The sequence below is a fragment of the Numida meleagris genome, chromosome 5 (genome assembly GCF_002078875.1).
Source record: "Numida meleagris isolate 19003 breed g44 Domestic line chromosome 5, NumMel1.0, whole genome shotgun sequence".
Lineage (NCBI taxonomy): Eukaryota > Metazoa > Chordata > Aves > Galliformes > Numididae > Numida > Numida meleagris.
The window spans coordinates 34,648,335-34,663,055 of NC_034413.1; the positions used below are offsets into that span (position 1 = coordinate 34,648,335).

A 14,721-nucleotide genomic window follows, 5' to 3' on the forward strand; every position below is an offset into this window, starting at 1 on the left:
TGTGGTTTTTGTCATCTCAAGCAGAGCATGTGGGATTGAGCTTAAAACTGTTTGCTTGTTTACAGAGCAAGAAATCTAAAACCTTGGTAGATTTTGAATAAAATCTTGTTTTCTGCTTCCTGTTGCATGCTAAAAACAGATGAATCAATGCTTTTTGGAAGAGGGTGTTTCCATGGCTTTTGGAGGCCATGCCTCCAAGGTGTTGGAGTGCTCCTGCATGCTAAAGAAGTGTGAGCGTGCAGAAGGCTTTCTTCTTGTATTGCTTCTTGTGTTGCTTTCACTGAGATGATGTGCTTGTCCTCCTAAAAGGCAGTTTATTTTGCAAATAATAACATTGCAAATTTTAACATTTAGGGGCTCTGTAAGGCAGAGCAGCATTCATTGGACCCAGATATGAACTTCAAAGCAGAATGGGCTGTGTAGTATGCATATGACTTGCACTATGTTCTGATGCATTGAGTCAGCAGATGGATTTTGTTTAACTACGATTTTCAAGTGATCTTGTCAGCTCACTGTAGTGTTGCCGTCTGAGGTTGCTGATGGTATGTGTCTGACAGGGGCTGCAGATGAAATGAGGTCACTGAGATATGGGTATCCTGCAGCAAAAGGACTTGCTTGGCTTAAAACAATCCTGGTACTTAACCCTCAGGCCAAGATTTTTATCTTGGCTGAAATACCATAGTGATTTAAACTCTGAAGAGTAGAGCTTTGCATGTACAACACTATCATAATTTTAATTATTGCTTACTGCGCATCTGCAGGTTTGACTAGCACAGGCGTATCTGAGATGGGCTGAGAAGAGGAAGGTGAATATCTGTACTGTCAAAACATTTGTATGGAGGAACAGCAGGAGTCTTGTTAATTATTTTGAAATAAATACAAAAAAAAGCTTCCAATAGCTGCAAAATCTATGGAAATATTCTTGGAGAACAGTCATTATGTGGACTTCCTAGTTCACATGCAATTCTGTATCCTCATTGTGTACAGATAGCCAGTGGGGGGAAAAAAATGTGTTGAGACATATGGAAAGAGTGCTGTAGAACAGTGGTGGAGTGCTGTCTGCATGGTTGTGGTTTTGGAGGTAGGAGATCCAACCTGGCCATGCAGTTAGAAAGGAAGAGGCCAAGGAACCACTGCTCAGGGTTAGAAACACAGTTTTTACGGAGAACTGCTAAACGATTTTGTGTTTAGAGCCAAATGCCTTCTCTCTTGGCCATCTCATATGTATTATTCCGGTGTATAGGTTGTTTATTGGAAGTGTGATGAACTGATGCCTGTAGGTGAATTTGCTCATGGTTTCTTTCTAGATGCTCGAAGAAGTAGCTGGATCCTCGTGAAAGCATTTTGTGCAGGTGCCTTCCTTGACACGCATAATGGAAGGTCTGCCCGCTATACTGCTGAGCACTAAGCGTGCTGTGTGGTGCGCTTGCTGGTATGAGATGAGTAAGGTAAGAAATGAAATTACCATCAGTGCCTTTTATCTAGGGAAGCTGTGTCATAAGGGGTGCTGGTTTGTTGAGCCACCAAAACAACTCAGAAGCGAAGGGCTGGAGCAGCTGCAGCCCCCCAGTGTCTTACTGTATGGTGACTACAGCTACTGAAGCTCCTTATCAGTTAGTGACAAGAAGGTGACTGCACAGGCAGGCATCAGCAGCTACCTTCTGAACTGAGGGGTGTGACAAGGGTGCAGCTGAAGCAACACCAGCCCTCACTGGCTCTGCTGGAGCAACCCTGCTGCTTTGGAGCCTGTGCTGCAGGGGTAGGGGCTGTAGGTGTGTGTCTGGCCAAAACAGTGAGTTACCCACTCATTGCCAGGTGAGCTGCCAAAGCAGCTCTTCCAGGCCTTGACCCAGTCCTTGCCTGTGCCTGTGGAGCTTGGGAGAGAGAGCCTGTGAGCAGTGTGGGCTGAATCCCTCCTTAGAGAATCACAGAATGGTTTGGGTTGGAAGGGACATTTAAGATCACCCAGATCCAACCCTCTGCTATAGGCAGGGACACATCCCACTAGAGCAGGTTGCTCAAAGCCCCATCCAGCATAGCTTTGAACAACTCCAGGCGTTATAGCTGTCATGTTTTATGATTTTCGGTTATTGGTATTCCATATCATAACGTCATGCAGTGTGTGTACCTGGTTCTCAGAAGAGAAGGACTACTACGTTCCCCAGGGGACTTTGCTCCCCTGTTACCGTTTTCCGGTTAGAGGGAAAGATAAAAAGTTGCATATCACGAGACCTGCTCTCTTTCCGCCTGTCTTTCGTCCTGGCAGCATCTCGCTCCCCAGCCATCTTATTGTCAGTATTAGAGTAAGGCCTACCTTGAATTTTGGACATTCTCTCTCATTGTATTGGATTTATCAGCTTAAATTATAATTATATTGTATTACAGTATGTTATTTTGCATTCCGATATCTTATTTAGTAAATTAGTTTGTTTCTCCTCAGATTGTTGCCACTGTTTTTGCTCTCAGGCCCATCTCCTTACCCTTTTTTTTCCCTTTTCCCTTTCCCGGGGTGTGGGTCCGTGGGTCCCCTGCCCCATTTGTCACGGAACCAGGCCGAACGCCCATAAACCGTTGATGAGAGCCAAGGTGGTGGTGGCCCTAGTCTTGGAAGGCAGTGGAATAGAAATAAAACAAGCCCTGTGTTGTGGGGTTTTTTTTGTGTTTTTTTTTCTTTCCTTCTATGAGAGCACCTTCTTGGAAAAGCGATGTAGGCTTCAAAATGTCTGATGCATAGGAGTAGACAGCATTTTGCTTCTCTAATTTTGAGAAATGTTTTGTAAGGTGGTGGCAAAATGACAAATTTACAGAAGAACTGTCATAGGTAGGACCCTGAAAACAACTCTTGACTGCTGTAGAAACCTCTCATTGGACTAGTGGTGAGATAAGTCATGAAATGGCTGCTGTGCCCATCCTGGGAAGGTCTGTTGTGCTTGTAATTTAGTCAGTCTTCTAGAAGAGATGTAGGAATTCTTTAAGGGTAGTAACAAATGTACAGGTGAACTAAATTTGAGTGTGGTTCTTGTGTTGTCTTTGCTCTCCTCAGGCACTAGTAGTCCCCAAACATGCAGAAGTTTAATGTTGTGGATCTCTTTCATGCATGACTGAATTTAGATAGACCTTTGGGGGGAAGAACTGAGAACAGGTAAACCAGAGGTGCTGCTAAATGGATTTGCTGCTACTGTGTCAGTTGAGTTTCTTCAGGAAAATGAAAAAAAAAGTATCTTCTCATTGTTCCTGCTCTATTCTTCATTCTTGGATCATGCAAATGGGCAAATAGGAATCACAGAACAGTAGGGGTTGGAAGGGACCTCCAGAGATCACCTAACCCAACCCTCCTGCTAAAGCAGGCTCCCTGCAGCAGGTTGCACAGATAGGTGTCCAGGCAGGTCTTGAGCATCTCCAGAGAGGGAGACTCCACCGCGTCTCTGCCAGTGAAGAAGTTCTTCTTTGTGTTAGTATGGAACTTGTGTATTCCAGAATCTATTAGCTCAGTTCTGAATGTTTATCTGCATTGCTGAGATTGTCATAATGTTACCTGCTATTTTTATTGAAAGTGAATGATATTAATATTTGCTAATATCTGGTCCAAGACCTGAGTCTTCAACAGGATGTGCAGATTAATGGAACTGGAAGATCTTAAACACTTGAAATGGCAGAGACCTGTAGGGATTAGCAATGACACTTAAGTAATTTTCTCTTAATTTGATGTGTAATGTATGAGAGCATTCTAGGTCTCTGAAAATGCAAGATAGGCAGGGAAGCTTGGAGAGCTGTAATGCTCAAAAACTTGCGGTAGAGAGAAACGGACAGTGAAAGGTTTTGGGTTTTGTTGTTGTTATTAAACAGCATGTTTGCATTGTTCTGCAAACTAAGGAAGTACCGTCACAAAGCAGAGCCCAAGAAAAGTGGCTGCAGTGGTATTTAAGTCTCAGACCTGGTGTTCCTGCCCTATCGAAAAGGAACACCAATGTCTAATGACAGGAGGCAGAGTGAAGTTGTGCATGGTAAAAGCTCTTCCAAGAATAAATGGGACTGTTTGGAATGCAGTGGCAAAGATAAATTGTGGGCAGATGCTTATTGTGCAAGCAGCAGTAGTAGTTAATGTCATAATTGTCCTCCGCCCAGGGAATATTGCTGCATTTGCTGAAGGCTACCACACCCTCAGATCTGCTGCTGGAGCTGCTTGGGGTGAGTGCTGCCTGCTTTGCTTTCAGCAGCATCAGCTGGATTAATGGAGATGGGCTGGCTGGTTTGTGCCAGCCAGCTGGCTTGCTGTGTGAAGTGGGTTACAGAGTGCTAGGTATAAATTGTTCTTGCTAGTGAAGCTGTGAGGGCAGCGATGTCTGTCTCCTCTGGATGGTTGTCTTCTAACATGGTGTCCTCAAGGTCTACAAGTTTTCTGCTGAAAGCCTGAGTGCTGGTGATGCTTTCAACGCAAAGAAGGGAAATCATCTGTGCTTGTGTAATGCTTCATGTAAAGGAGACAACTCATTCTGTCTTAGTAGCTCTACCTGATAGCATGCATCAGTGGTAGGTCTCTCTGTTTAAAACAGAACAAGCTCTCTAATACGCCCTACATGTTAAAGTTGGCTATTTAGATATACTGGATGCTACTTTGTATGGTTCCAAAAAGAAGAGGGGAAAAGAAAAAAGAGAAAAAAACCCACCAAAACAAACAAACCAAATCAAATAAAACTACAAATAAAACATCAAACAAAAAAAGTTAAAACCCTGAACCTGCAAAACTGAACTTTAGGACACCTTGCAGCAGGCTCTTCGGGTGTAAGAACTGCTGGTTGCATTGGAGATGCCATTTGTGGGAGCCTCACGGGAGAGAATTTCTGTAAGCTAGGATGTCTTCTGCTTGGATTATTTTTGGGGTGTGTAAGGGTACATTAGGTGAGCTGACTTGATGTTTTGCTGTCTTCTTTCTCTAATATGCAGCTTAAAAATAATGGAGAGCAGTGGATTTTTCCTTGGCAGTATGTTGTTGCTTCTCAATAAACTGCTGGAACCTTGCACGGAGGGGCTTGAAGTGGATTGTGTGGGCTTTTTTCCTTCCTGCTCCAAGACCACTTCTTGGCACCAAGAAGTCTTTCTTTAGACTTCTTTGGGGAACAGATGCATGAAGTACAGTTACCACTCATACATACGGCTTTTAAAATATGGAAGTTGTTGGACTGAAGTGGCTTCATATGGTATTGTTGAAGGATCAGAATGAACATGCAAGTTTAGGTTTTTAAGACTTGAATGTGTAGCTGAAAAGTTTTTTTGGTTTATTTTTACAAGGTTAAATATTTGCATTTTCGTGGTTATTTAAGATTACACCCATAGCTCTGAAATTTATTCTTTCTGCAACTTTCAATGCCTAAAATGATATCCTCATTTCATCTCTTCTGCTGGGAAAAAAAAGTATTATGCATTATTAAAATAGTTGTAATTTGTAATTCTCTAATGCAGACATCTTTTTATTACAGGTTCCCATTTTGAAAACTGTTAGAAGATACTCTGCCACCATATTGGATTACTTTGTGTGCAGCTCATCATGTCACTGTGACCTGGATTTTATAAGGTGGCCATAATTTAATTCCCACTTTCAGTTTCTATGTATTGGTGAAGCATTGGAGCTCTTTAGAGCTACTGTTACTTGCGTGGAAACTGATCAGTCTCAAATCCCTTCTCCAAAGGACTTGACGTTACCAGCAATGAGCTCCCAAAGCCATCCAGGTAAGGATAAAACCCCTTTGAATTTAGAGACAAGAGCAAAATATCACTGGGCTTGGCCAAAAATGTGCTCTATTTGAACTGCGTAATAGTTTACGTGAAACGAGAGGGCTTTCTGTTGTGTGAACAGGCTTTTTGCTGCTATGTCAAGGTAGTAATCCAGTCTCTACTTCTTTCTTCATGAGATTGTGTGAAGATGGAAAGTTGCATTGCTGTTACCAGCTATGAGGAATTTCTGCCTATTTTAGTTTTCTGATTGTTGTGTTATATCCAACTGAAAGCACTGAAGGGTCTAGGCGTTTGCTGAGATGTTAACCTCATGATTAACTCTCTTAGAACTGCACTGGTAAGTCTTAATGTTACGTAGTATTCCTATAAGGAGTGGTAACGGTTCTGCTGGTGAGTGATTGTTGATGTTTAAGAAGAAATCTCTTTTGAATTTGAAGTACTTTTTATTAAGGAAGCAGAGTTTTGTTGGAACAAGAGTTAATCCATCTCAGTGCTGGCTGTGGGATTATCCCTAATGTGTTTTGTAATTTAAGACACATGATTCATTGCTACTAAGTTGTGCATTTCTGTCTGTCAGGAGGTTCTGTAGATAGATGCTCAGTTACCAGCTTTTGAGCATAAAGTCTTGTCAAATGTTAGTGAGTGTCAGGTAAACTTGTGTTAGGCAGATGTCTGTGAGCTTGAGCACTGGAAGAAGAGCTTTTATTGGTGTTTCAATATGCCTGCTGGCTGTTTCAATTCTTAGTTAGGAATAGTGGCCACAGGGAAGTAATCCAGCAACAGCAAGGCACATGGGATTACTTGTTTAATTATGCTTTTGACAAGTTACTTTTGTGACTTGTATTTAATCAGTTTTGGTTTAACAGCCAAATAAGACTAAAGTTAAGTCAACATCTCCTGAGATTTAAGGAAAGGTGTGTTTGTAGGGGAAGGTTTTTATATGTGCTTCAGAATGATTTATAGCAGTCCATTAGTGGCTTCTGAGGCTGGGAGCAAGAAATATTGCAGCTAACGGGGATGCTGGAGGTTATAAGCAGCATGGCTGAAAATCTGACCCTTGCATAATGTCTGCTTTATAATTCTGTAATGTAGCAGTCTGTTAGATTTTGAGACATGTTTCTGGCCTTACGCAGAGTTGGGAAATTAAGTATGTATGAGTAGTGTTTTGCATGTAGGTATTCAGCTTTGATACAGTTTTTCCAATGCTGTTTTTTCTAGAGGTCTGTTTTTCAAGTATGTGGCTAGTTCTTATTTGAATGTGTTCCTTCCTCAGATATGAGATGCTGAGGAGCTAATGGCCTTCTCCATTTTCCTTCACAGTAGTAGGATAGATTGAGCACACAGCTATGTTAAGAACCAGCAAATAAACCTAATGATGAGGAGTGTCTCTCCAAATATTCTGGAAAGGGAGATGTCATTCATAGCTGGGCTGTTCTGTTGGTTCTCATGGCTGATTTATCTTGTTTTCCATTATTTCAAATGCAAGCTCATCCCTTTTTTCATTGCCCTTGTTTGGTGCTCCTACTCTTGCCCAAGTTCTATGATGATCTATGAGAGAGTCATGTAACAAGTGCCAAGGAAAGAAAGCAGAAGCTGCCCGTGCAAGAGGAGTTTTTCTGGTGCTAAAAATCAGTTTAAGACTTTTGCAACAGACATGTTCACAAGTGATTCTCACAAGGGCTAGCTGGTCACATCAAACCCAGGGAAGCAGCAGCTCAGCTGTGTGGTTCTGGATACGTATGCATTCTCCTGAGCTACAGTTCCTAAACTTCTTGGCCCACTGTCACAAAAAGAGCTTGGAGTGGGGTATGCGTTGGCTCAGTGAGAACTGAAGCTGTGACTCCTCAGTGTTCGGGAGGAAATCTCATCTTAGCAGTAACCCTTGAAATGAAGGACTCTTCTCGTCAGCTGTTTCACTGGAGATCGCTTAATTTTTGCAAGTTGTTCACCCTTATTAAAAAAAAAAAGCAAAGGAAATGATCTTGCAGTATTTTTACAGTATGGTGTTTTAGATGTTGGCTTTGTATGACTGTATCTCCAAGCGCTGGGTGGATATTCTAGAATGTGTCATGATAGCTTTTTACCTCTGGCTCACACTGTGGTGTTCTTACTGCTTGTTTCTCTTTAGAGTCAGTTTTATAGTATTTGGTAGAAACAATTTTCAAACCTGGCCAAAGATGACGTCTGGACTTCTCATGTCAGTTGTGATAGCTATTTTGATTATACAGCTACAGATAATTATTACTAATGATGTGCGTTGTTTAAGGGAATGCTCTGGTTTCACTCAAGAGCCTATTAAATTTTGCTTCAGTGGATACAAGCTTTCTTCTCTAATCTTCTCCAAACCTATCACTAATGGGATTTTTTTTAGGAACAGCACCATAAAATTGCTGCAGTGTAGCTGAATGAAAGTGTTTTCTTGTTTTTTGTCTCCACTCTGCAAAGCTCTCTTACGAAAAAAGCTGCGTACTGAAGGTTCCTCTGTGAACGAGACAAAAAAATATGGACAATTAGGTAGTCTAATGAAAATGACTTTTTTTTTCCCTTATTGTTGCCATTTTTTTTGTTAAATTTTGGAGTAACTTTCTTAAAAGAATAAGAAATAATCTTTGGAGAAGGAAGGATGTCCTCCCAGGGGAAGTGAGTTCTCAAGAACTTCCAGTGGATGTTCCAGTCTGTGTTGAGCCCTAGTTGTAGGGTAAAGACCATGACCTTTTATTTCTGATTTTGGGGCCGGAGGCTCTCTGCAGTTCCTTACTTGAGCTCTGGGTTGGGATAATCAACTCCCAGGAACTTAAAGGAGCAGGGGAAGCAGCAATCTGCTTCTGGGGTCCCTCTTGCCACAAGCACCAGCTGCTCCTGATGAACCACATCCAAATCCCTGCAGGTACTGGTAAGCTCTGTGGTTGCCTGGGCAGGAATGTGAATCATTTTGGGTGGAACTGCTGGGCAGGCTGGGGGCAGGGGGAGGGGACAGGGCTGAAGTTGAAGGCTGGGGAGGCAGGAGGAGGAAGCTCTGTAGAGCTCATCACGACAAAGTGCAGAGGCATTGCATGCCCTTTGGCAGAGGAGTTGCTGCTTCTTTCGGTGCTTGAACAAAGCTGAAAAAATGCTGAAATTGTGCTATAAAAGATCAAGATGCTGCAAAATGTAATTAAGAAAATTAGCCAAATTAAGATAACGTTTAGGATTATGACAAAGCTTGGGGTGCAGGGACAAGCATGTTTAGTTTCACTTCTTAACTTGCTATGTTGCCCACAATTCAGACTTACCTTATGTAACCTTTAGTGCTGATACCACTTGCACACAACCAAGTTGGCCCAGGTAAGGGGTGGGTAAGGGCTTTATTTTTTTTCCTCCCATTGACCTGAAATGATTTCTGGCTGTCACCTTCTGCCTCTCTCACCAAATTTTCAGTGGCTTAAGTTTCGCTGTAATTTCATTCTTTAATCACTAAAGATTGCTCTACCGATACCAGTTATATATAGAGATTAGTTTAAAGAAACCTAGACGCCTGAAGTTAATGACTCAACTGATTTGTATTTGTTTAAAGTTCACTCTCCTTTGTAAAAACTGAAAATCTCCATGCTCAGTGAAGCATTTTGTTTATGAAATGTTATCTTACAAGAATTAGTCAGTCTGAATGCAAATGATGTATTCTTTCTTTAGAGCTACTCTTGCAGAGATGCAAATTTTATTTACATTTTGAAGTGCTGAATGTTTGATAATTAGGAATACTGAAAGTTAAGAATGAGTTGCCTATCTAATATGGAAGAATCTGCGGCATGATCATTAAAGCTGAGTGGAGATACCAGACAAAGCAGAAAGCTTCATGATCACAGAACACAAGGAAAATGAGTTAGCAAGTCATGTGCTGTGATTTTGCTAGACTGAGAAGTACTTTTGTGTGGCATTTTATCTGCCAAGTGTAAGAAGCCACTCTCCTTTCACATACCATGGCTTAATGAGGCATGGAAAGCCATTTCATGCACTATACATAAGAGCTTTCCCTGTTAGTCTTTCAAACATTTTGCACCATAAAATAAATATTTTATGCATTCTCTTCTTAAAGATTAAGAAGTTTCTGTGGAGATGCATTTCAAACTGGCTTTAAATGACACTGACCTACTTTCTGGCAGTTATCGGTCTGCTTCTATAAGTTATCTGGGGACAAGAGCATTCTTCCAATATACATAAAGAGCATACGAGTAAATTCCAGTCTTCCTTCAGCACGGCTTGGGCACGATTGATCCTTGGTGGCTGTTGTCCTGAAGATGATTTGGATATGGCATATCTGTATTTGTCCCTAGTTGTCTGGTGCTCCAGTTTGTTACTGCTAAGTCATTTTACATGGGGCAACCAGGCTTCTGTTTACAAGTAGAACACTAGTGATAGTGAGTGTGGGCAGAACCTCATTATCTTACATCCTGTCTTTTCTCTACACATCAAAGCAAGGATTTCTAGGATGCTCTCTTCCCCCACTGCTGAGTGTAGGCCTCTCTAGGAGCTGTTTGGATGGAAGCATTCAGCTGGTGGGCAGGCCCAGCCGAGGTGTCAGGGGCTGCTTTGACAGGACTCTGCCAGCTGTCCCTTACTGCGGTGTGCTAAGTGTTGAGCTTGAGGAGCAAGAACTCAGTGGCAAGAGCAGGCATTGCTGTGCCTTGAAGCTGTTGCCCTGAGGAACCTGATGCCCCCGGTGTGGAGGAGACCTCGAGGTCGGTTGAGAAATAAACTCAGCAGCAAGATCTGCCAGTAAGAAGTACTAGTTGCTTCTGTTCCATGTGGGATAAAATAAGATGTATGGCAGCGTGGCCATGAGGGTGATAAGTAGAAACAGTGAGAACCTTGCTTTGAAGCTATCCCTGCTTCAGACTTACAACTAACTTTTCTCCCTGCATTTGTTTGAGATCTTTTGGTCAGTCTTGGTCAAAGCTGGCATCTTGAATCCTCTTATTTTTCTACTTGTCAGTGTTTTCTTCTCTAAATGCATTATTGAGAAAATGTGTGTTAAGGGAATCTTCCTGTTGCCTGGGTTGAGTACCCTAGGTTGCTTTTCAGAAGGGGCTAATTGTGGTAGCCATACTGTTGATATTCTATCAGCCCAAGAAAAGGCTTTGGCACGTATCTTAAACTACAACATATGGGGAAGTTGCTTTATAAGGACTGCATGTTATTTTGACAGTGAGTGGAGGTAGGAGGTGTTCTGCAAAATCTCCTGTTACAGTAAAGTTGTCAGCTCTGGAAGAAAATTTGAAAGGCATACCAGTGGAAGATTAGACTTCTCATTATGCAAAAGAAATGGCTGCTTCACAATTCTTAGAATGTGTCTCTCTGGGTTTGGTTGTCATTCATGTGAAAAGCGTTGTGGTATACTGTCATACATAATGCAACTTGGAGAAAAATCTTTATTTCACCAAATTGTGAAGCAAAAGTTCTGTTGATCATTTGGTTGCTGTGATGGCTGCAGAATGGTGGGAGCTCACAGGGACAGCGATATGAGTTCTGTTATGGCTCACGAGGAGTTCTGTGATCCAAGCAACGTGTGCTTGATCCTCAGAGGTGGTTCTTCTCAGTAAGGTGATACCAGCCTGTGCAAAAAAGCTTTGGTTAAAAGACGTTTGCAAGACCGAGACTGCGCATTTACTTTTCTTTCTTTGACTGAATGCATATTCCACCTGTATTCAGATCCTTACGGGTGCGTAAGCTGAGCACATCCTGGATTTCCTCTAACAGGAACAGTATCATTGTGAGGACAATGCAAGTTAAGACTGCTACCATGGAACCTGTGAAGTTTTTACTTTCTGGAGCATCAAACAGCGGAGACTTTCTGTATGAGGTTTTTACTGTACCCTCAAAAGAGAAAAATTTTCTGTGCTTCAACTTGAGGTTCAAGCTGAAGTTCCTTCTAGGTCAGTGTCCCTGCTAAGTACGTTCATCTTGCTTCTATTTTTTTCTTTAAATGCAGTTCTTGCACTTTAAAGCAGGCTTTTGAAGAATTCTAAAGTAGTTTTTTTAGCCTGTGATGTAGCCTGCAGTATAAAGATGAGAAGCAGGTACTTATGGTGAGAGGGAGATAACCAGATTATTTTGATGAGATGTAGAATAGGAAAAGGGTGGAAAAAAAAGTTACACTTTTGAAGTCAGATGATAATGTTTAAGATAGTCCTTGGGCCCCTGTATCTTACTAGGAAAGTAAAAAGACCTTTTTCCATGTTCTTACTGCATTTTTGGTATTCATCTCTGGTCAGCTTTAGTTTGACCTGTATCTTCCCATGTATGCTTCCTTGAAATTAAATTTGTTACTGGACTGTAAGGAGTATATTCTCAGTATTTATTTTAAATTATTCAGTTTGCCTTCTTTAGGGCCAGTCTTTCACATTGATGAGGCTTGTTTGCTATTGCTGTGGTCAGATCAATTAGGACAGTGCTGATCTTAAAGGAGTGTTTCAGTCATTCCTCTAACTCTGACGTTGATTCAAGAGCAGAGGCAGAAAATCCACTTTTTCTCAGATGGATGTCAGCCATACGTGGCATTTCTCATCCTTTAAGAATAAGAGTTTGGCCATCTGATTACCTGGGCTTTAGTAGGCATTGTTTGCCTCCATTTGAAAAGAAAAAAAGTTGTCTTGCTTTTTGAGAGCTCTTGGTCAAAAGCTTTGAGGTTTTTTGATTTCTTTTAGAAGATTTTTATATTGGTTGGGAGGGAGAAAGATGGCAAAAAAATTGCACTGATGCTTCTTTTACTGTTGTTTTTAGGATTTCGTATTGTTGTTTTGTATCTCTTATATCTAACAGAAGCTGACATTATAGCCAAGAGTGATTGAACAGGGAGTACCAGATTCAGTGAAGGAGAAATTGTGGATGAGTTAATTCTCCCATTCTTCAGTAAAGGCTTGACAAGTCTCTTTTTCACCCTGGGCTGCAATATTTCATGAGTATCCCTGTACTCTCTGTTCATATCTATTTAGGCTGTGACTCAAAAAAGGCTTCTGTTGTTTCTTCTATTTGTTTTATTTTTATTTTTTAATTTTTTTCCTTGAACTTCAGTAGTTGCTTTATTTTTCTCCTTGTCCATGGGTGTACTGGCTGTGCAAGGGCTACAGCTGCAGTGACTATGCAAAAAGAAAAGAGGCAAGTGAATCTCCACTGATATCTTTAGCGCCATAATCAGTGAGAAATGGTGTATGGAATTAATTATTCCCCCAAGAAAGCTAAAATTTAGTATATCGGATGCTTCACCTGCAGTGCTCTTACTTGCTTTAAAATACTTGATGGGCTTCTGGTGTTCACTTTGAGAAATGCTGTCATGGTTTGGCTAAATGATACCTGCTAGATTGAAGTTCTGAAATGTTGAAGCAGGTTTTCAACCATTCAAAAGGCTGAAGATGATATTAAACTTTGCAGCTATTGAAATCTGAATTACCTGCAGGAAAACATTCATAAAGGCTTTTTTTGTTAAAGAAAAAAAAATGATGTTACTGTTGGCTTGCAATCTATTTCAAACTGAACTAGATTAAAATTACTTAATGTCTTCTTTCAAACAACAACAAAAGTTGGGTATTTGTCCTGAATTTCAAGCATGATTCAAACTTAATTTTTATTGCTTAAAAACCAGGTAGTCTGGAAAAGCCCTTCACAATCGGGCTGCAACCAGCAATACACTGGAAGGCAAATGTTGCTGTTTATGAACTTCATACCATAGCTACAGTCTCTGACTTGTCACCCACGCCTCTGCCAGCCCACAGTGAGAATCCATGTATGAGGACAGTAATTGGGAATATTAGTTAGTTAATGCAATCAGGTGGACAAGTTTGTCTGCTAAACCTGTTTATAGGCTACTGCTAAGCTATTCTGTCCCCCAAGGAATTGCTGAAGTGCAGGAGGGAAAAGAGGGCAGCTTGGCTGCCATCGCCTTTGTGGAGGAGTGGCACAACGTGGCCTCCTGCCTGGGAAGGCTTTGCCCTGCTTGCCTCTCAGCCAGTGTCCCTGGAGCAGCTAAGCCTGAGTGTGCCACTGGTGGCACCCATTTTTGAGTGTTACCAGAAGCACATGTGGGGTTCTTTGCCCTGTGCTGAACATGGCATCAGCGGTCCTCCCTATGACCCAACAGCACAGGCTTTGACAGGGTGTCTGCAGACGAGGGTGAAGCTTTCCTGTGTTTGCATCTGGCCTGCTTACCTTTGTAACAGCCACAGCAGAACAGTCCTGTGAGCCTGAATTCTGAGGTCCCTGTGCATTCTACAAGGGTGAGCATGCATGGTTGGTCCAGAAGTCTGAGGAGACCAGAATCCTGATCACTTCTACTTGTGAGGACCTGGAAGAGGGGAAGAACAGACTGCCCAGAGAGGCTGTGGATGCTCCATCCCTGGAAATGCTCAAGACCAGATTGGATGGGGCCCTGGGCAACCTGGTCTAGTACCAGATCTGGAGGTTGGTGGCCCTGCCTCTGTCTGGGGGTTTGAAACTTGATGATCCTTGAGGTTCCTTCCAACCCAAGCCATTCTATGATTCTACGAACAGCTTTAATACACCGCTTGGGATCTTTTTGGGGATGGGATTGGGAGTGGTAAATTTGAATTTCTCAGTCCTTCTTCTGCTTCTGTCATCTGTTCAGTTACTTTAGCATTTTCAGGGAATAGCACAGTTGGACCTTCATGTGTGAGGAGTGCTGTGTTGTTTCCCTCCACAGTGAATGGCGAGTGTGGGTACTGCTTCAGAGCTTGTATGGCTGAAAATTGATGCCTCTGGGGATTTGCATCCTTTTGCTGAATGAAAAGTGGAGTGGTGGCATCTGGACATACGAGCAAGTAGGATTTTGCCAGTGCCACCTACTCCTTCCCTAGGTACTTATAAACATGGGCAAGATGCAGTTGTTTGCAGTGGAGAGAATTTGTGGAAAATCTGGCTGTGCTGCAGCTGCACTCTGTGGTAGGGCTGGGATCAGGATGTTGGAGGAATGACAGATGAATTCAAAGAAACATTTAAAAA

The 14,721-nt window shown here is 42.0% G+C and overlaps 1 protein-coding gene across 8 annotated transcripts in view; it reads left to right on the forward strand.

Annotated features, from left to right (window-relative positions):
* The window catches only part of HDAC4 (histone deacetylase 4), a 235,641-nt gene that overhangs the window by 23,059 nt on the left and 197,861 nt on the right, over positions 1-14,721 (forward strand). For 3 of the 8 annotated variants that reach the window (XM_021400689.1, XM_021400683.1, XM_021400684.1), the window contains exon 2: positions 5,478-5,727. The exons of 1 other annotated variant lie outside the window; for it this stretch is intronic. Coding sequence is in view for 4 of the 7 variants with exons in the window: in XM_021400683.1 (XP_021256358.1) it covers positions 5,706-5,727 (22 nt within the window). In the remaining 3 variants the exon portion in view is untranslated. Of the gene's footprint in view, positions 1-1,307; positions 1,449-5,477; positions 5,728-14,721 lie in introns of all 8 variants that reach the window. 4 more of the 8 variants (XM_021400690.1, XM_021400691.1, XM_021400686.1 and 1 more) reach the window with 3 other exon arrangements.